At 39.4% G+C, this 23,193-nt stretch overlaps 1 protein-coding gene across 4 annotated transcripts in view; it reads right to left on the bottom strand.

Moving 5' to 3' along the window:
• Positions 1–23,193, bottom strand: part of EXOC4 (exocyst complex component 4) — a 746,462-nt gene that overhangs the window by 403,974 nt on the left and 319,295 nt on the right. For 2 of the 4 annotated variants that reach the window (XM_049643019.1, XM_049643021.1), the window contains exon 10: positions 6,358–6,454. In XM_049643019.1, the coding sequence (XP_049498976.1) occupies positions 6,358–6,454 (97 nt within the window). Of the gene's footprint in view, positions 1–307; positions 1,572–2,196; positions 6,052–6,357; positions 6,455–23,193 lie in introns of those variants that run through there. The other 2 variants (XM_049643022.1, XM_049643020.1) reach the window with 2 other exon arrangements.

Raw genomic sequence — 23,193 nt, 5'->3', positions numbered from 1 at the left:
TTTTCTTTCTCAAGCAGTGATGAGCTACATTAAATCCCACTACTTCTCTTCGATGAGTCCACCTTTGAAAGCGAAAACGTCCAGTAGTGAGAAGGTTGAGTGCAACAGACTCAAATATATAACTTCGTCTTTTTTTTTTTAAGTTTACTTATTTATTTTGAGAGAGAGAGTGAGCAAAGAGTGAGTAGGGGAGGGGCAGGGAGAGGGAGAGGGAGAGAAGGAGGAAGGGAGAGGGGGAGAGAGAGAGGGGGAGGGGGGAGGGAGGGAGGGAGGGGGGGAGAGAGAGAGAGAGAGAGAGAGAGAGAGAGAGAGAGAATGAATGAATATTCCAGGCAGGCTCCACACTGTGGAACTCATGAACCACGAGATCACGACCTGACCAAAGTCAGATGCTTAACAGAGTGAGCCACCGGCGCATCCTGGTAACCTCATTCCATTAGCAACACTTCCCACCAATTAGCCTCAATGGCCCAGAATGTATGCAATAACAAATGCACATAATAAATAAATAAATGAGAGACTAATAAAGCTTGAGGTGTTTTTTTTTTTAATGTTTACTTATTTTTGAGAGAAAAGAGACAGAGAGAGACAGAGAGAGAGACAGAGAGAGAGAGAGAGCACCAGCAGGGGAGGGGCAGAGAGAGGGAGACCCAGAATCTAAAGCAGGCTCCAGGCTCTGAGCTGTCAGCACAGAGCCCTACAAGGGGCTAGAACTTACAAACTGTGAGATCATGACCTGAGCTGATGTCAGACGCTTAAGTGACTGAGCCACCCAGGCGCCCCATCTAATTTAGTTAGATGCTGCAAGCATTTAGACTTTTAAAGGAATAATTTTTGTTGTCACTCATTTTTTGCTATATGAAGGAAGTATACTAGCAATCAAAGGAACGATATGTTCTCTGGGAGCTTTTAGAGAATAAAGAATAGTGATAAATGAAAAAACAAAGGGGGAAATAATTTCTCCCTCCTTCCCTGCAAAATCTCACAAATAGCAACCACAAGGTAATTTCAAATTTCCAGAAATGCCTACATTATATATTAATTATAGCTAAAAAGTCTTACTTTGTCAAACTGTGATTGATACCTCAATAAAATGCACTTTGTTGACAAAGTTTTTTATATTCAGCTCACAGTTAATAATTACCATGAGGTAACTAGTCAAAAATACTTTTTGTAAAAAAAATCCAAATGCATGTCAGATCTAGACAAAAGGAAGTACGTCACTCAGATTTCACCAGTAACGTATTTTCTTCCTGTTTCCCCAATTCAAAGCCTAGAAAATAAAATCCATTTACTAGAGCGAATACATCCATTCCTCATGACTATTTCCAGAGAAAACTAAAAAAAGCAAATATGTCAGTGGGGATGGGAGGGTGGGGGAAGGTATTAGTCCTATCATATTCAGGGTCTCTATTTTGGTGAAATTATGTCAGAACCTACCCAAGTATAAGAACCTCTTCATTTCAGTATGTTTTGTTCAGTGAGACCCAGAGGTAGCCAACTTGATGAGATGAATCCTTGCCATCAAAAACTTCCATTAAGGGTTTAGTTGCACACAATGTCTTGCCAGGCTACGGGTAAAGCAAGCAAGATAATACTAGATACCTCATCTTTCTAAAATTTCATTCTCTGTGGCAATTTTCTGATTTCTTAACCGGAATGAGAAAATAGTAAGGAAAATCCTTAAATACGCAAGTCAAGGAGGCAGCAAACGCAGAGTGAACAAACTGGAAGTCGGCGTATTTGTCTCCAACACCCTATGACATTTCCTAGTGAAGAAATGGCAGTACTTAGGAGAAAAGTGCAAAAATACACCAGCGAGGTTGCCAGATCCGGGACCTTGTACAATGATGTTATGGGAGGACAGGAAAAATGACTGCTAAGAATACAGAAAACATAATGCATAATGGGAATAGGCACAATGGGAATCCACTGTGTGGTGTTCTGGAATAGGGTGGTTCAGAGTTCTCAATGAAGAAAACTTCTGTGCTACAGAGAATACATTGGCAATTAAATGAAAATTATGAAAAGAATATTTTTTTAATGTTTATTTATTTCTGAGAGAGAGAGAGAGAGAGCGAGCAGGGGAGGGGCAGAGAGAGGGAGACACAGAATCCGAAACAGGCTCCAGGCTCTGACCTGTCAACCCAGAGCCCGATGCAGGGCTCAAACTCATGAACTGTGAGATCATGACCTGAGCTGAAGGCAGACGCTTAACCAACTGAGCCACCCAGGCGCCCCATGAAAAGAACATTTTTAATAAATGAAGGGTAGACTAGCCACATGCAAAGTTCAGGAAGACAGAATACGAGTATTGCTAGACACAGGGGGAAAGGAGCAAAGGAAAAGGGAAGCCCTACACACTTGAAATGGTTTCTGGCTTCCAAAGAACACTATCTCCGTTCACGGAAAGAGAGACTGTAAGAAAACAATGGCAGTGTTGAAATGGGTGATAAAAGCCAACTTGTGATAAGTTCCTTCTGAACTTACTTTCTGAATAGGATGCCAGTTATAAGTAAAGATTATTACAATCCATTAGGAGAAGAGTTTGGGGAATGAGGATGGGAAAAGAACAAGTCACTGCAAAGGAGCAGAAGCACACAAGGGAGTCGAGGTGGTGCAGTACTGGGTGGAAGGGATGTGACTGCTCACTACTGTCCAACTGGCTTCAGGAAAGGCTGTGCCCATTTGCACACCAGGTGTAAGAGATCATCTCCGTCCGCGCCAATAATTGGCGTTTTTGGGCTTCTCAGTTTTTGCCACCAAGGCAGTTACTGAGTGAGTACCTTTTAGGCAAGAATTTCATGTTATTTTTTGTGTGTCCCTGGGACCTGGCATAGAATCAGAGTCCAATAAATAATCAGTGAGTAAAACCGAACAGAAGGAACCTGGATCTGCACCTAATTTGTTGAGGCTTTCACTTTAAATTTCTTATCCTGTGTTTTTCTCCCCTCTTTCCATTCTTCCAGGCTACCTCTCCCATAGTTTATCTTGTCTTGTAAATAAGAATGTGCAAAATCACATTCACTTTGAGCTTGCATGGAAACACAACAAGGGGCATTCTAGAGGATGTATACGTATTTTGTTGAAATAATCCCATAGAAATAAGAGTGACTATTTCTAAAGAATCCTCACCTAACTTACAGAAGGGAAAACATGTATCATAAGTGCTCAATACACATTTGTTGATCATGAATGACTGAGTGGCCAGAGGAGAAATGAAAAATTTAAACACTGAGTAAAAATGAAATGCACTGGTATGATAAGGTGCACTTTCCTCTCATTACCAAAACTAAACTTCCAAACTTTAGAAGAAATAATAAATCTAATAACTGCCAAATTTGTAAGTGTAAAAACTAAAACGAAAAAACCAAAACTGTAAGATCTTAATGATTTGAAGTCCCTGAAGCCCATTATGAAGTTTCAGCTGAGACTCTATATGGGTTTGAGAAGCAAGGTTTCCATTTGAGCCAAAGGCTAATTCAAAATCCATAATGATCACCTGCTTAGAAAGGAATTCACTCACCTCGCAGACCACATAAGATTCTTGTGGCTTCCATTAAGAGTTACACAGAGAATGACTATAAACCATGGCATGCAACAAACATTTCTCCAATTCTAATCAATAAGAAAATATTGAATAAAAATAGAGACCAATCAAGTGTGTAAAACCAGTACGAGCACTACCAAGCCTTAAAACCTCTCTTGTAAAGCAGGATAAATGCTAAAAAATAATAGTCAAGAACTGTAATACATTAAACTCTATGAGTATTTTTGCAAAAATGCAATTTATTAAGTGTGAAATAAGGATAACCTTTTCCCCCATTCTAACTTCACCTTAACGAAGGGGAAAAAAAACCAAACAACCTTAGGGAAAAAAAATCTCTTGAAAAGTGGTTATTGACAATATAGCTAAAAAACTTCCAAAGATCTTCCTCTATGCTTTGGAACAAATATAAGCATAAGGATTTCATTTATCCATGCAATGGCATAACTTACCAGTAAATTATGGCGCTAAATCTAGGTTAGAAGATGCCTATAATGATTAAAGTATTTTCCCATTTTCCTAACAATTAGCAGCTCTAAGTAGAAATCAATTTAATTAAAGAAGAAAATGAGTATTAAACTAAGTACCAAAGTCAGGTGAAATAAATATGAGCACTGTCACTTAATCCAGAAATTCTATATGTTCCAATTCATACGTTTATATATAGAAAATCAACCAGATTTATAGAGGAATAGTCTTAATTCTCTTAATTCCGTGATTCTTAAATTACACGATTTACTTGTTGTGAATGTTTGCTGACACAGATTTTTCGAAAGATTAATAACGCTTCTTTAAAAATCTCTTCTTTGGGGTACCTGGGTGGCTCAGTCAGTTAAGGGTGCAACCCTTGGTGTCATCTCAGGTCTTATCTCAGGGTTGGGAGTCCGAGACCCGAATCGGACTTCACACTGGGCATGAAGTCTACTTAAAAAAAAATCGGGGTGCCTGGGTGGCTCAGTCAGCTGAGCATCCGCCCGACTTCGGCTCGGGTCATGATCTCACGGTTCATGGGTTCAAGCCCCGTGTCGGGCTCTGTGCTGACACCTCAGAGCCTGGATCCGGCTTCGGATTCTGTATCTCCCTCTCTCTCTGCCCCTCCCCCACTCACACTCTGTCTCTATCAAAAAATGAATAAACGTTAAAAAAAACTTCTTTGTTACTGCATGGAAGGATGTCTTTATTAATTTACATATTTGTGTTTCTGCATTTAAAACTAATTTTGAGTAAAGTATTTCAGCATAATTTTTAAAACTCATTGCTTAAATAAGAGATCTGAATTGAACTCGTTCCAATGATTGCAATTTAGTAAGTCTTGGTTAATGAAAAGGTAGGATCATTCCAGTAGTAAACTGCTCATGTTTTAGCAAAGTACATTCAATATTCTATCTGGACAATTTAGTAGCATCTGCTTACCTGTTATTTCAAATGCCTCAAATATTATATTAGTTACATAAGAAAGTTAATGGGATGATCTGAGGACCTAACCTCTAATGAACCCAAGAGTTTCTGGTCCATTATATGAACAAAGCAAAAATAAATACTGGCTCATCACAGAGAAAACATACACTTAATATTACATCAGATATCTGTGTCCAAAGAGTACCCTTTTTTAAAAAAAATTTATTTTGAGAGAGAGAGAGAGGACCTGCACGAGGGGTTGGGAGGGGCAGAGAGAGAAGGAGAGAGAGAGAATCCCAAGCAGGCTCTGTGCTGTCAGTGCAGAGCCCCACATGGGGCTCGATCCTATGAACTGTGAGATCATGACCTGAGTCGAAATCAACAGTCGGACACTTAACCTACTGAGTCACTTAGGTGCCCCAAAGAGTACCCTTTTTTATTGAAGTCAACAACGCTTACCATTTAATTCACCACCTTAATCTTTTTTAGGTATACAGTATAGTAGTGTTAACTCTATGCACACTGTTATCCAACAGTTCTCTAGACATTTTTCATTGTGCAAAACCAAAATTTTAGAGCCGCTGAATAATAACCCCCTTTTCCCTTCTTCCAAAAAAGTTTCTTTTTAAAGGTATTTAGGGCTTTGAAGCTTTTTAAATGGAAGTATCACAGATTTTTATTTTCTTATAATCACAGTACCACAATAAACTGAGCAACAGATTTTATTCCGGTTAGCATCAAGCTGCCCTTTAATATATAAAGCCATATATACAACTGCTATAATGCCTTTCAGTTTCGATAAGTCATATCTGTTCAAAGATTTGCCAACCCTCAAAGGATATCTGAATCATTAATGTAATTTAGGGAGACAGATCATGGGTCTGCCACGTTTTCCTGTAAAGGGCCAGTGTGTCAATATTCTAGGCTTCGTAGGCCATATGGCTTCTCTTGCAAATATTCAACTCTGCAACACCATAGCACAAGGCAGCTCTGGACAATACATGAATAGATGAGCATGACTGTGTCAATAAAATTTTATTGGAAAAAAAAAAAAGAAAAACAGGTGGCAGACTAGATTTCTCCGGTGGACCATAAGTCGCCACTCCCTGAAATAAACACAGAAGGGAAGGGAGGGACAATGACAGAGAGAGGGAGAGGGGCAGGGACAGGAAATAAAGAAAATTTTTAAAAAGTATTCATGGAGTATTATTCCTGAGAACAAACAGGTACTAAGATGAGTTGACATTATTTGTTTTATTGATAAACTTTGATAGTAAAGCCCTAGGAGATGCAACACTCTTTTTTTTTCCTTTAGGACTTGTTTCAATGCTGACTGACCTATTGGCATTCGGTGCATCGGCATAAATAATGAAAATATTGATTTTTCAGTAAGTACGTAGGATTTGACTTACCTTAATAATGGATGGAATATGACAGTAATATTTCTGGCTCCAGGTTTGCAGACAAATTTTGTTCCTCCACCTTCAATTAGGTTGTCATCAGGACCCCCTTGCAGGAAAAGGAAGAGAGATTGAGCTTACTAGAACATTCCCCAAAAAGAAACCCGGGCTATCTAGATGAATGTTATACCGCCATAAGAAGGACTGTCTTTGCAAACAGTTGCCTTCAGGCCTACAAAATTATTTGGAATGACTGGATCCAGTCTTCTTGATTACGTAAACCGCAGGGGAGCACTTTCAGTCTGGAGTGAAAACGTGGAAGCACAATAAAAATAAATTGTGTATTTAAAGAAAGAGGGTAAGGCATGACCCAGTTAAACATGAAAGTTAGGATCTGCTCTCGGCAGTGTCCATCTTGGATAGTGCAGCACATGAAACTTTCCCAAAGAGGAAGTACCATCCAAGTTGTCCGGGGCAGTAAAGGTTGGAGCAGAGACCCATACAGACCTAACTGACCACACTTCACTAAATCTCAGACCCCATTCATTGTAAGACACATTATCAAGTAACACTAAATTTAAGAAAATCCTGTTAATGGGGGTGCCTGGATGGCTCTGTCAGTTAAGCGTCTGACTTCGGCTCAGGTTATGATCTCACGGTTCGTGGGTTCGAACCCCGCGTCGGGTTCTGTGCTGACAGCTCAGAGCCTGGAGCCTGCTTCGGATTCTGCGTCTCCCTCTCTTTCTGCCCCTCCCCCACTCACACTCTGTTTCTGTCTCTCGAAAATGAATAAACGTTAAAAAAATTTTTTTTTTTTAAATCCTGCTACTGAAACTATATAATGCATCCTTATCTTTTTCTCATTGAAAAGCTTCTTATAGTTTAAATATATACAAGTATGTTATATAATTTATAAATATTTATTTAGGGGTTTTTAAGACTTTAAGGTTTTTAAAATAAATAGGTGTTTACCATAGATCTCTCATACACATTTAACATGGGAGAGTGAGAAAAATGAATTATGTTCTTAAAATTACATAATTTTCAGAATCCAGCTTTTCTTAATGACTCAGAGTTGTCAATATCCTTGTTTTCTAAACGGTGTCACTAAGCGGGTTTCTTACAGGAATTCATCCAGTATTTTATTCCAGCTGCTGATACCGATCCTGCAAGGTCTAACATTGGTATGCACTTGATGCTATCAGAAGGTTTAAAGAGAAGGTGTTCCAATACTAACCAAGACTTGTGCTCTTTCCTCAAAAGGCCCCTAAGAGGTTCATTAATTGAATCAGTGAAGGCTCATGGTATGAGGAATACCCACTCAGCTCACAAACACTGAGGCAAAAACAACTCATTTTGACCATCTTCTGGTCCACAGGCATTAATAACATGCCATAGACTTAATACAACATCCTGATTTCAGAGGGTTTTTGCGAAAATGCGCAAAAGTGTGCATCTTCGGGTGTTGGGAGAGGTGCTCCCCCTCCCTCCCACACCACTCACATTACCTTCCATTAGAATGAAAATTAACATAATCCCTGGCCTCTCTCTGTCTTTTATGCACTCCAGGGGAAGTGAAGTGACTCCCTTGGTAAAACTGAGAAGAAAAAGCTGAGTACGCATGTCTCAGCAACCTCCTTATTCCACTTTAGAAACCAGAATGCCTGTAGATGGTGTTGTCTTGTCAAGTTTAACCAGAAAGGTCTTGCCTTGTCAGAGAGGGATGGAGTGGTCCAGTCCCTTCTGTAAGTGGGTGAGTAAATTTGTCTAATTTTGATTTTCAGTTAGCAAACTCCTTTGGCTCTCAAAGAAGGCTACATCTTTCAGTCTGGCTTATACCAATAAAAGTTGGTATTTCAGCTTCCATCTGCCCGACTTATGTTATTTCCTAATAGTTTCAGAACTCTGACAGTAAAGATAGATGCTGTTTCATGGTCTTCCTCAAAATCCTAACAACCTACACTTAAATTATTTCATTTCTTTTTTTGAAATTACATTTTCCTTCTAATTATAGTTCTTTGCATGATACCAAACACAGCTAAATCTCATTTGATTTATTATCTATCTTAACGGTCTCGGAGGTATCTTGGAGATTGACTGATAAAAACGTGTGAAGCCTCAGAAATCCATACCCTGGATCATCAAGACTTCCCAGAGGCATCAGAGTCTAGACAAATCCCATTTTGATCAGCTGTCTCCACCACCTAATCAGAGCAAGGCTTTTCTTAAGAAAAACAGAAAATAGTATGTACAGCTCTTGGTTGAAAGTCATAAGCTATTTTTCTCACGGAAAAAATCCATGCTGTATTTACTATATTTGCACCAGAGATATTAGTGTTCTGCTAAGTCAGTGGTTTTGCATAAGGAGAGCATCAGGGCTACCACAAACATGACTCTTTTAACAAAGTCCTTCTCTCGAGGACACACGGTATGGTCACAAACAGAATAAATATATCGTCTTTATCAATACCTCTCTAAGATCATAAAATGAAGCCAGCGCTGAATTACCAAAGAAACGTGTGTGTATGTGTAGGAAAAAAAAACAGGTTATCTTCTGCACTCCGGGAGCAACATCAATAACTTCCTATGAAATAAATCTACATAACAATATAATGCCTTCATTTACTGAATATGAACATTTCTCTTAAGGACAAACGTGAGTTAGACTACATGATTTCCAATGATTTCTAAAAAAGTCTCAGGTTCAATGATTTTAGGTCCTCGATAATTATATATAGACCTGATTAACTTAGCTCCAAACTAGTGTGTTCATGCCCACCAAATGCACTGAATACACACACACCTCCGTGCCCTGGTCCACAACGGGCTTCCATTTCCAGGGCCCTGCCTCCTCCCACCGTTCCTTCAGGCACCACATCCAGCCTTAAACTTGTCAAATGGGGGGGGCACCTGGGTGGCTCAGTCGGTTAAGCCTCTGGCTGTTGGTTTCGGCTCAGGTCATAACCTCGTGGTTTCGTAAGTCCAAGCCCCACGTGGGGCTCTGGGCTGACAGCGCAGAGTCTGCTTGGGATTCTCTCTCTCCCTCTCTATATGCCCCTCCCCCACTCATGCTGTCTCTGTCTCTCTCAAAAATAAATCAACTTTGAAAAGTTAAAAAAATAAAGGTTTAAACTGTCAAACGGCCTTCTCCCAGGGTCCACAATTCCCTTAACAGTGACTTCATATGCGATAACCTATATAACCTTAACTTAGGTCACTATACTTCCATTTCTTTTCTAATACTTATGTAACATTTCCGAACCTGGAATGGAACTTCCTGGAAAATGGTTATAAAAGCATACATTTGCTGAATGAAGGAAGAAACACCTAACTTAGATGTTACTGGAATTATATGAGAAAGTACATGTGCAAGTCCTTTGTAAACTGTCAAAAACCTAACAAACATAAGCAATTCTCTCTGTATCCCCAGAGCCTTATGGGTAATAGGTGTGTTTAATCACCATTTGTGGATGGCAATCATATGAGAAACGTAGGTAACAAAAGATCCAATACCAAAAATAAGGTCCAAGAGCCACTAGAAATGTCAGTGACAGGGAGATCAGGCTGTGAAATGGCCAGCATCCGGCTGGAACCTAAGTAATAGTTGCATTTGTTCCCTGTTAGCTCTAGAAAGGTGATTACTGCTTTCCAGAATAGGGTGAAACTAAATAAAAAGTAGAGCTTGGGAAGAAATACCTCAACCTCCAACCAAAATTCCACCTATAGGAACCTCATACATGCTTCCAGTCCCGTCGCAAACACCATCTGCCCTCCAGCTGATGTGATTTCCTCTTTGCGACAAGTTCAAATCCAGCTTACTATATATTACCAATAAACAGCACCAACCCAATGAAGATATTCTTGTCAAACCATCGTCCTAAAATAAACAGGTAGGAACCAAAAGTAAAGGCCGTGGCCAAAGACCATATGGTCTGAGTCTCTAATCCTCCGAGATTTAGTCTAGCATTGCAATATTCCGGGTGAGAAACACACGCCTCCTCACACGCCTTCCTGTAATCAAGCAATCTGGGAGCTGCTGTCACGAACGTTCTTAAGGAACATGTTCAATCCTGAGAAGAGCACGAAAGGGGCCAGAGCATCTCCTTCCCCTTCATTATGCTTACAGTCTAATCTCAGCTGTCAGAGGCCGGGTGATAGGCACCAGAGGAAATGCGGAATGATGATGGATGGTTAGAGAGAAAGAGAAACTGACAACAGTATCGAGTAGAATACATATTGTGCAGAAAGGGGAGGAAATGCCCCCGTCGTATTTTAGTTTCTAACAACGAGGACAATGGTTTGACAGGCTCTTGCAGACAAGTGGCAAGAGGCCCCAAGGCCACCCAAAGACTGCTGGGATGGCAGCATCTTAGTGCTCACAATCTGGGCTTTTTTAGAATTCGTTGACACAGAAGTGATTAGCTCCTAAGCTTATTTATTCCTTGATTCTTCCCAACTGGAATTTGATGGCATTTATAATGAATATAGTCATGTTAATAAAACAGAAATCGAAAAGCCCAACCTCAGAAAGAAATGGAAACAAATGTTCTCGCTGCGAGGACTGCATGGTAAGGTGGGAAAAATCAGTAAGATCGATGTCAGACCCCAGATGTGCTACTTGATATTATAAGTGACAGAATTTTTTAAATTTTCTGAGCCTCAGCTTTCCCATTTATAAAATACACACTGAAATAAACTCTTCCAAAGACTTGTGGTGAGAACGTACTCAAGGGGATTCAGTCCAGGGTTCGACACCTAGTATATCTCAAATAAATGGTCTCCTTTCCTCATTAGAATTACCAAACAGTTAAGGGTCTAACTGATCACTCACACACACACACACACACACACACACAATCACCGAAACATAAATTAAAATACAAAAGGTCCAATTTTTAAAATGTTATTCCTGCTACTTTAGGCAGCACTGGAGGAGTCAAGAGCGTTAGCAAGGCCATTAGAACATGTCTGTCTTATTTGGGGGGCATGATTATTGCAGTGCAAGGTTAGAAAACTGCTGAGAACACTTAGAGCATGACAGAATAAAATCTGCCTTTCTCTACTTTTAGTTTTTCAATTAAAAAGAGTATTGAGGGGAACCTGGGTGGCTCAGTTGGTTAAGTGTCCGACTTCGGCTCAGGTCATGATCTCACGGTTTGTGAATTCAAGCCCTGTTGTCAGGCTCTGTGCTGACAGCTCAGAGCCTGGAGCCTGCTTCACATTCTGTGTCTCCTCCTCTCTCTGCCCCTCCCCAACTTGTGCTCTGTCTCTCTATAGCTCTCAATAAATAAATAAATAAATAAATAAATAAATGTAAAAAAAAAATTTTTTTTTTGAAATACTATCGAGGCACCAGGTGGCTCAGTCGGTTAAAAGTCCAACTTCGGCTCAGGTCACAATCTCACTCATGGTTGGTGAGTTCGAGCCCCACATCAGGCTCTGTACTGACAGTGTGGAGCCTGCCTAAAATTCTCTCTCTCCCTCCCTCTGCACCTCCCCAACTCATGTGTGCATGCTGTCTCTTGCTCTCTCAAAATAAATTTTAAAAAATAAAAATAAAATAAAAAGTAAAAAAATAATATTGAATGTATAGATATTATGATTATGAGTTGTTTGTGCCAAGTGCTTATTTGGAAACAGTACAGAGTCTGACGGTCAACTGTGCTGAGCCATAGAAAGCAGCATGCCTTATCTGACATGTTCAACATGGCCTGGATTTCAACTTGGCCTTTCCACATTGAAAAGAACCACACTGAAGATGAATTTCTTTTTAGAGCAAATACTTTGCTTCATAAACACTTTTGAAGGATTATAAAAATGCATTCTGATTGCATCAATAAACAGGGTCTTTAATTGACTCTAAGAGCCTGCTGAATGGTCTAAGAATTCCCTGAATTCATAGCTGTCACCTTGCCAGAAGCCTTCTCTTAGATTAAGTTCTTTAGCAAGTTCCCATTCTAAAGCACAGATTATCATTAGGACTCAGTGCTGTTGCTGCTGTTACCACCAATGCTGGGAGCTATGACAGGGACTATCTATGAGTTTGGGGTTTGGTGCGAGATTAAGAAGAAAACAGAAGTACGATATTTATTCTTACACTCAAATAACTTACTATTACGGTCAAGTCAAGCAAATCAAGATTGGTGGTAACATCCCATTGCTCATGGTAAGTTGCTGTTGGACCTGGGAATAAACCCCTTCGAGGAAAGGATCATCTTTTGGACTCAACTCTCACTAAGTCTGTAATGATTAACAACAATACAATCTTGTTCATGGATGTATCTCTTGTGCTTAGGATAGTTTCCGGCACACAATAAGTACTTGGTAAGTGTTTGTTGAGTATTTATTATTTACATGAATAAACAAATGAACAAACAAAAAATTGATAATGTCTTTTTTAGATCTAGTGAATTCTAAGTGCAAACCACGCAGGAACAAATAGCAAATGTGTTTTGCATAAAGTATGCAAAGTAAGGAATCATGTTTCAGCAAAATGCTAAAAAATTATAATAAATACTATTTATAGAAAACAATCTCCCAAGTAGAAACAAATTAGTTATCCCCACCATTAGAGGAGTAAATGCCTTGTCTATATTTCATTGCTCAATTATATTTTATTCCCGGGTAGCTCTAATTTTGTACTGTGTAGATAAAGAAGACAGGTGTCAAGTATTAGGCAGATATGAGGAAGAAGGTCAAGAGGGGGAGAGGGGATTCGTATTTATTAAACATCTACCAGGAAACTGACACTGTGCTGGACCCTTAGCATAAAACATCTCACTTAATCCTAGTAATATCCCTGTAATATTATTACTCAACACAGAGATGAGGAAATGGGAGGCTCTGGGGCAGGGGGTGCAGAGCCTTGCTCAAAATCAAAACCACACATGGCAGGTTCAGTATTTAAACAGTTTTTCCCAATATACATACACTACAATGTGCTTAATATCACTTTATGTTCCAAGAAACTCACAGGTTGAATAAATTGACACAGATGAGGAGCACCTGGGTGGCTCAGTTGGTTTAAGCATCTGACTTCAGCTCAGGTCATGAGGTCGCAATTTGTGAGTTCAAGCCCCACGTGGGGCTCTGTGCTGACAGCTAAGAGTCTGGAGCCTGCTTCGGATTCTGTGTTGCCCTCTCTCTCTGCCCCTCCCCTGCTCGCACTCAGTCTGTCTGTCACTCTCTCTCTCGCTCAAAAATAAACAAATATAAAAAAATTAAAACAAATGACACAGATGATGGGTGACATAGGAAAACTCTAAAACTGGGAGGAGTAAATCCTGATTTTACAGTGGTTTGACACCTAAAATCCATTTTCCACGGAATCGACACTAAACAGAGCAGCTGATGATCAAGTCAATGTACAAAAAGCCTCTCTGATCAAAAATGTACGTGAAGCCTGACAAAAACAACATTCTACAGATAAAACCATCATGTAAGCAATGATTCTGGGGGGAAGACACTTAATGGTCCAACTGAGGCCAGAAATAACTTTCCTCTCTAATGTAGTCCCAGCAGCAAGACCCAGAACTAACTCTATTTCTCCCCATCTCTCCTGACTAGCCAGCACTGCATATAATGACCCCTCCAACTCCAAACTACTGGTGAAGGTTCCTTGGAGGTCCAGGAACACGAGGGTAGGAAGACAGGAAAGGGTCTGGCCCTTCATCAGGAGGGAGCTTTGGAGCGTCCGCCTGTATCAATACCCAAAATACAAACAGAAGCCCACTTTTTCTGCTTCCTCTTTTTAAAGGACTCCCAGTGGCTCTCCCTCGCTTTGACTTTTCCTGTTACATCTGAGGGAGGATTTCTTGATAATCCCTCTATACTGCTGAGGGCCCAGGTGGGCTGAAATAACTGCAATTTAGAGCAGCACCATATTGCTGTGGAATATTCTAGAGCAGAAGTAAGAATGGAGAAGAGACACTAGACTCTGAGAGCTAGAGGTAAGGATTTACCAGCCGAATGGAGCAAAAGAACAAGGGGAAAAGGAGTCAAAGGTTCTGGTAAGAAAGACATTCCAATGATCCACCACAGAGGGGTCAAGGCTTGGTGAGAAATAAATGAGACTTGGAAAGCGTCCTGACTGATGATAAGCAGTGCAAGCTGTCACGTGGGGATTTCTCGCGGATCAGAGTTTTTATGGCTGAGGTCAGAGACAGAGAAGACTTAAAAGGAATGGAGGTTGTAGTCAGGGACATACTTAGAATTATCTCTCTCCTCGCCTTCCCTGTGGTCATCACAGGAAGCCCTGAGTTAGAAACAAGGTGAGGTGGGGCAGTAAATCTGATGGTCAGTAGTTACAGAATTGGGCAGCAGCAGAGGCTGGGGGCGGGGCAAGACTGAGAAATGAAAGAAATAAAGGAAATTCCAAGGACCTCAGCCCTGAGGAAGAAGGGGAAGTTCCTTTCGGCCCCTCTCTAGTGTCACCCACAGGTAAAAAGCGTAACGTACAGAAGGAGGATCTAAATTAGAGACTGCCCAGTGACAGGTTATTTTTATATAGCCAGAAATACCATATTCGTTGGTGGTTCAAGAATGCAATACATTCTATTTCCCAAATAACACGTGAATTTATAATTATTTTTCTGGGGTGGTGTCTTGGCTTAAAAAAGAAAATAAGAAAAAAATCTTTAATCATCTTCCTAACAATGAATTCAACGATGTTTCGGACGGAGGAATGACAAGGAACCAAAAACAACGAAACAACAGATTTTCAGGTTAATGGAGCTCACCCTGAGCCATCGGTAAAACGTGTTCACCCGGTGCTCTTCCGTGAGCGTAAGTCAAAGGCGGCTCCATTTGTAACAGTACAGACTGTTTCTCTAATGGAGTCTGAAATGGCATGCTCTATGAAGAGCATAATGTAAGATATGAGCCAATTACCGAAGGATCCACAGTCACTGCATGCATATTTTTAAATGGTTGATCAATAAGGCACAAGGGAACTTTAATTGACCGTTTTTGAGAAGCATTCCTATCTTAGTGACATTACCCTGCAACTCACTTTATTTTAAGGCTACATAAGGAGACGGCATTGATTCTTTCTCCTTCCACTCTTTAACTGATTCCCTAGTTTTAATTATCTTGAATCTACTAAATAGCTTTTAGCGGTTAGCCGGGTATATCTAACGCAAAGATTTTTGTGTGGGTAAGCTGCTTTATCATGTGTCTGATTTCTGTCACTTAGCATGTTTTCAAAGTTCATCCATGTTGTAGCATTTATCAGTCCTTCATTTAAGTTGGAGTAATATTCCAGTGTGTGTATATACCACAGTTAGTTTATCTAACTCACCAACTGATGAACGTGGATACTTTCACTTGGGACTGTTAGGAACAACACTACTAGGAACATCCATATACAAGTTCTGTGTGGACGTATGTTTCCAGTTCTCTTCCATATATACCTAGAATTTGAATTGCCAGGTCATACAGTAACTCTATGTTTAACATTTTGAGGAAATGGCAGACTGTCTTCCAAGCAAGCTACACTCCAATGCTCACTGTTGTTATTTTCTTTAATAACTATTTAAAAGAAAATCTGTGCATTGGGGCGGGGAGGTGATGAGTAGCCCACAGAGGAAGTGTAAGTATTTTGTTCTCCAGAAGAACCCTTTCCCACCAGCCCCAGATGTCCCCCTGCCTCTTGTAGGGGTGACCCTGTTTTGAAGGATCACTGCAGAAACATTACCAGTGTAACAAGTGGATGGCAGGGCAGAAGTCTTTGGAAATTGGTACAACCGGGAAATTCTCCGTCCGATCTGTACTGTTTCAACTAAGTGTCTGTGTTGGTTCACCGACCATGATTAAACCTGACAATAAGGATTCTCTCCTCACTCATGTTTCAGATTGCCAAAGATTTTACTGTTTGCTCAGTAGTTCTTGTTAAAATAAAGCCAAGAGTGATACGAAGGATGACAGAATGCAGTGAATTTCTCTAATCAGATGAGCCCATCTCAGTGCTGACCTAACATGTATGTTCGACTAGTCAGGAGTCTTCCCATGATGGCTTGCCAGCTGAGTAGTGGATTTATGGTGCGGATGAGTATCAAGCTGAACACAGACTGAGCCCATTAATCTTATTTTGCCTGTGAAATGGTCTATGATGGTGTCCAGGCCACTGGAAATGACTGGTGCATAAATATACTAGTTCGTATAGAAGAAATGGTATTGTTAAATGTTGTCATTGTCTCCATGCTCACAGATGTGCTTAAATCTAAGGACGCCCATAGTAAGAAAGAAATTATTTTGAAGGGCCTAAAGTGACAGGCAGGAAGTGTAATAACCCTAAATGACTGTAAGAGGTAAGAGAGAGAAAGGTCTCCTTGAAGACAAATTTAGAGTCAAACTACAAGTTGCAAAACATGGTAGGGTTTACTTACTGACAAAGATAATGAGTGCTGGCATCCAAACAGAAACAGCATTATTTCATGGCTCATTGGAAGCATCTGGATGACTAAGGCACAGGTGGCTTTAAATAACTTTCCCAGCAAACCCATGGTCACTCTTTAGGGTTAATCAGCAACAGTCAACTTTCCAGGCACTCTAGGCGACAACTCTTGGAATATTCCCACAGAATTAAAATCAGCCTTCCAAACCAGCTAAGCATGAGCCATGACATGATCAACACTCAAAATTACAGCTGGCAGGGGGTTTATTTTTTCCCCCTCTGTTTCTATATAAATAGAGCATAACATAGGATTGTGTCTGCCCTATGTTCAGCAAAAAAATTGATTTAAAAAATTGTGTTTTACAATCTATCCAGACTGTCCATCCCCTGCAGCTCTCAAATGCCAAATATATATATATATATATATATATATATATACCTAAACAAAAATAAAAATCCCTCCTTCATCGTAAACATTTTACATATTACTTAACTCCATAATTCTGGCTCTAGGCATTTCCTCCATCCTCAATAAAAATAAACACCATCATGGGGGAACTTAAGATTTGGCAACAAGCATGTTCATCATAGAACAGTAAATTCAACTTTTAAAAAGTCAATTAAAATGCAAAATAACAGGGACTTAGTTACAAACATACACACAAATCTACATATACATAAGTGATACAAACATGTATGTATGAATGTATGTATGTACGTATGTATAACTGGAATATGATACAGCCATTAAAAATATACAGGCTGCAGGGTGCCTGGGTGACTCAGTCGGTAAGCGTCCGACTTCAGCTCAGGTCATGATCTCACGGTTCGTGAGTCTGAGCCCCGCGTCGGGCTCTGTGTTGACAGCTGAGAGCCTGGAGCCTACTTCGGATTCTGTGTCTCTCTGTCAATCTGCCCCATCCCCATTCATGCTCTGTCTCTGTCTTAAAAAATAAATAAAACATTAAAAAAAATTTAAAAAAATACAGACACTGCAATAAGGCAAGAAAAAGACATAACAGACAGGAGCCATTAGGGCAAAAGTTATTAACAAAAATATCATTTGAGAGAAACCAATATTAAGTGTTTCATAGCTGCAATACTGAATGTCTGATGATTTGATTCTTTTGTAAACCATCTCTGTTGAATCTTGCTCCTGGATCCCCATTTTCTGGATATATTGTGTATCGTGTATGTGTGCACATATGTGTGGAAAAGTGTGTGTTATATAAGTTCATATTCCTTAGAAATTTGTCTGTAATAATTCTTGAAGGTCTGGTTTAAAGATAGGCTCCATCAGAAAAGATTAGCAATGGCTTCTGCTAGTTAACAAGAGAACTACCAACCTGGGGCCCAAACTCTTGCTTTCAAATTTTCTCACACCACCCAGATGATGTTTATGTTGGCAGCTAATGTGGTTTTTTCTGGGGATTTTTCCTGCTTGCAGCCTATGCCAAGGTGACCAATTTTCTTCCAGTCCCTTACAGGAGATGGAAAGATTATGGAGAAAAGGATGGTATTTCTAGATGGTCCATGTACTCCGTATGGAGTTTGGGGATAACTTTCTATTAGACTCCCCAGGCTGAGGAGGTTCTGGGCTTTGTTCCTACTCTGTGCCTTGCAAGTTCACTTGCGTTTGGCAAGTACTTTCAAGGTAAAAACTGGCTTGGAAGTACTTTCCCCAATATCTCTCTGGAGTCCTTTTACTGCTTCCAATAATCCTAACTTTCTTGCCAGCTCATCAAAGCGATTTAACACATTTTTAAGTTTTCACCCAACACTTGAAGTTTTTTCACGCGACAATCAACGAAGATACCAGTCATACTGCTAGAAAGAAAAGTCTCCACACAACATACTCTTTACAGAACAGTCTACAATTCCCCCTCTGAATTCAACTATTCCGACACAAGTATCTTTGGATTCTATATAGATATCTCTATTCCTGTTTGCTGTTGGTTTTCAGTCAGTTCTCATGGTTAGCCTAAGATAATCATTACAAATACACAAAAATTAACAGAATAAAAATAATACAGCTTTTGCCTTAAATGTTATCAGTTAACTTGATAGAGTGAAATAAACAATATAGAATAAAATGGAATTTGATATAGATTATAATCAGATGTTAAGAAATGAAGTCCTCCTTCTTTGATATCAAGTAATTTTATGTCACAACAAGAAAGTTGTTTAACCTCCCTGAGGCTTCTTTTTCTTACCAATAAAATAAAGAGAACGAACCAGATAGTGTAGTCTTGAGAAACCATTCCATTTATGAATTTTTATTTCCTAGATCATAAAATTTCCTTTGGAATATATTCTACCCATTGGTTTTATTTACATTTTCTGATACTATGTAACAATATGGTAGCACCTTTATCAAGTAGAAATGTATGCCCAATTATTATAATCATTGAGATACCATATGCAATAATCCTAATGGGATTTAAAATGGGAATGAACGGTATTTTTGCTTTGGGATATTAGTTACGCTTCAGGAAAAAATAATTAGTATCATTTTGGTCTGACATTTTTACACCATCTAATTATGATTATATATGCTCTCTTTCTTTTATGGGAAGCATCTTAGATCCTGCCTTGATTATCACAAGAATTCCCCAAAGCAGAGAAATAAAATGGGCAAACTCATGGCATGTCTGTGCAATTTTAACCTAAAATGTTTCTTAATTATCCACCCCAAACCAGGTATCAGAAGTGTATACAAATCACTATAATCAATGGTTTTCAAAATAGCAATTCTGACAGAAATGCATTTAATATGAAAACACTATTTAATGGAATTCAATCTGTAATTAGGAACTCAGCATCTTTGTGCCTAGGAGTGGGCTCACAAGGATATAAACCTAACTAATAGACACAGTACAGTCCGTGACCTCAAGAAATTCATGTTTTGATCGGGGTATAAAAAAGAACACACTAAAAGTTGGAGTCAAAGCTATTATAAAATGTAGCAAAAAAGGATGAAAAAATAGCATTCCAACAAGACACAAGTACTACACTTTAGTTTGGAAACCAACTTACATATGCATAATAAAATTCACGGAAGATATATAAAGTTACAGTTTTGGGGGAGAGAAAATACGACAGTGATCCTCTACAAAGTAGCCCAATATTAACAGAAGAAAATAGACTGACAAAAATAACATGTAACACAGAACTCCTAATATTGGTATTATTGGTTTTACTGGTATCAGGTCAATACTCCATCAGGCTGAGAAAAAATAATGACTCGATCACACGACAAAAGAGCTACTGATCAACATTTTCGAAATACATCATATAAAATTACTGCTACAACTTTCTTCCTGGAAAAGTATGTTTCTTTTGTATTTCTTCAAAGATCAGTGAATTTGCTTATGTTGCTTTTCAAAAGCCTAAAATACAGACAAGGCTTTTCTTAAAGTAAAATGCACAAAAGAATGCCTTGTCAATTTAGCTCAGGAGGGACCAGAGAAGAGCTGAGGTTACTCACAAAGAGGCTCTGAAGATTCTTAGACAAAGCAACCTAGACCTATAAAGTAATGGTTCGTGGACACAGCTTTAGTGTAAACATTTAAAAAAAAAAAAAAAAAACCTCAACCAGCAAGCACCACTCCAGCAATAGAGAACTAAGGGGAGAAAGAACACAGAGACTGGAGGCAGATAAATTCAAGTGCATTCAACAAATATTTATTAAGTACCAACCACGTATAAGTTCCACATGAGGTCCTGCGAATAGGAACAGCAACATCAACCTTTGGTCGCTCATGTCTAAAACCTTGGAGTTATCCTCACTCTTCGATTTTGTTCATGCCTCCGGTCATCCCATCCACCAGCAAATCCTATCAGTTCAACTCTCAAAACACAGAATTCAGTACTTCTCACAACGCTCACTGAAAACTACTTTCTAAACCACCACCATCTCTCTTCTGATTATCGGTGTTTTAACTGGTTTCCCTGTCCCCTTTCAGGGGATTCTCAACATACAAGCCAGTGTGATCCTGTTCCAATGCAAGAAAATGTTGATCAGTAGCTCTTCTGTTGTGTGATCGAGTCATTATTTTTTCTCAGCCTGATGGAGTATCGTGCTCTCCTTCCTATCTCATTCAGAGTAAAATCCGAACGCTTTACAATGACCTAGAAGACTTCCTGTGATCTGTACCTGTAATTTTCGGGGTTCAGATCTGCCTGCTCCCTCCTCGTCTCACTCAGCTCCAGTTACAAGGAAACTGTGCTCTTTTGTGAACACACCATGCACGTGCCTGCCTCGGGGCCTCTGTCCTCCTTGTTAGTACTCTTCCCCCAGGTTTATATAGCCTCTTCCCTTACCTCCTTCAAGTTTTCACTCAACTATTTCCTTCTCAGTAAGCCCTTCCCTGGCGTGCAAAATGAGAGTACAATAAGATATAAATAAAATCATTTAAATAATAAATTTAGCTAGTAGAAAGCATACATTTCTATATACCAGCAACTGTAAGTCTATAAAAAACTAAGTTTCTGAAACCTGGCCATGATGATATAATTCTGAGGAGGATATTACATAGGGAGTAACCACTAAAACAATACACATACACAGAAAACATTGAAACCACATGCATATAAATGTTTAAGCCAGCTTTTTGCTCCTACCACTCTATCCTGGGTGTTTTCCCAAGTTATTAAATATTCCTGAAGAATATGATTATTAAAAGGACACCTGGATGGCTCAGTTGGTTAAGCGTTTGACTCTTGATTTCAGCTCAGGTCATGATCTCACGGTTCACGAGGTCAAGACCAGACATGGGCTCCACACTGACAGCCAGGAGCCTACTTGGGATTCTTTCTCTCTTTCTCTCTCAAAATAAATAAACTTAAGAATATGATTATTAAAAATTGTGTAATACTGTAGAGATGCACCAAACATTCACCATTCAAACAATTACTAGCAAGCGTGCTTGGCACTATGCTAGGTACTAGGAAAAAAAGTGGTCATAAAGACATAGCCCCTGCCCTTAAGGAGTTGACCATATTGTATTGAGATAAGACATGAAGCTAACACAGAAATATGTAATTACAAATTGTCTTCTGTGTTATGAGACTGGAACAGACTAGCAGGAGAGACCATGATACCTCCATAATATTTAACAATAATCTCCATCTCCATAGTATATATTAGGGACTAATTTACTCCAAGACAGAAAAGACTTCTTTGAGGGAGTGATATTAACAGAGTCTGAGGGATAAGGAGGAGATTGTCTGTACAGAGTAGAGGTAGGAGTGTTCGAGGCAAAGGGAAGAGTGTGCATGAAGATCCTGAGGCAATACACAGCAAGGCACACTGGAGGCACCGGAAAAAGTTCAGCCTTAGAAGGCTAATGAGGAAGAAGAGTTAACTGGAAGGGGAATTAGGCAAAACCAGGTCACAAAGGGCCTGGTAGGTCATGCTGGAGAAAACAGATTTTTTTTATCCTAAAGAGGAAGCCGTTAAGATCTGGAGAAGGAGAGTGGTAGGATTTAATGCAAATATAAGAAGATCATGTGTGTTTTTGAGTTTTAAAAATATTATTTAATTTAGTTATTAGAGAAGGTATAGACATCTTATTTGACATTCCCTGTGTGATTTTTTATCTTCACTGACTTTCCTGTTTGACTCTGTTTTTGTTTACCTACTGTACTAAGTTCTTTGCACACAATTACTGTGGGGAAAGTAAAGTTAAAATGTAAAAGTCCAAACACCTTGGTTCTTATTCCTTTTTCTATTAACAATAACCCCTGGCAAGTCATTTAACTTCATTTCTCCTTTTTCCCAGAATTGAAAAATAACAATTTAGGTGTAAAATCTTCAGAAGATCATGTTTTAAAGACCAAGAGCAATCTCTAACACAACCTTCTCCTTATTTTTTAGCCTGACATAAAGTCTTGCTTCAAAATGCCTCATGTATCTTATCTGAAGCCAAGTCTCTGTATCTGCCGCATTCAATTCTGCCAAGCAGCACATGGAGTCTGCACCTTCTGGGACCACCATCAAGCAAGCCAAAGGTGGCACGGCCTCTGGCCACTATGCCCAAAGCCTACCCCGCCTCTCATTCCAATGTCATTGGCCAATCAACCTCCTTGGAGAGTAACTGACCATTACTATCCCCGCATAATATTCTGAGTCTCGTTGCTCCTGATCCAGATCCTACTCACCTCCAATCTCCAAAACCCCTCACTATTTATTACCCCTGGTTTTCTCCCATGAACACCATTTCTCCACAAGCTCTAAAGTGTTGGTTATTTCCTCTCTCATAGGAAGAAGAAGTGAAAATCTAGGCTGGGTGGCATCCCAAAGCAGTTTCCAGACCGTTGTACTTCCAGCACTTGATAAATAACATACGTACATATATATATATATATATATATATATATATATATACACACATATACATACACACACACGTACATATATATATATATACATATATACACACATATACAAGTGT

The sequence above is a fragment of the Panthera uncia genome, chromosome A2 (genome assembly GCF_023721935.1).
Source record: "Panthera uncia isolate 11264 chromosome A2, Puncia_PCG_1.0, whole genome shotgun sequence".
Lineage (NCBI taxonomy): Eukaryota > Metazoa > Chordata > Mammalia > Carnivora > Felidae > Panthera > Panthera uncia.
The sequence above is the reverse complement of the archived record's forward strand: the minus strand, read 5'-3'. Positions and strand labels throughout refer to the sequence as shown.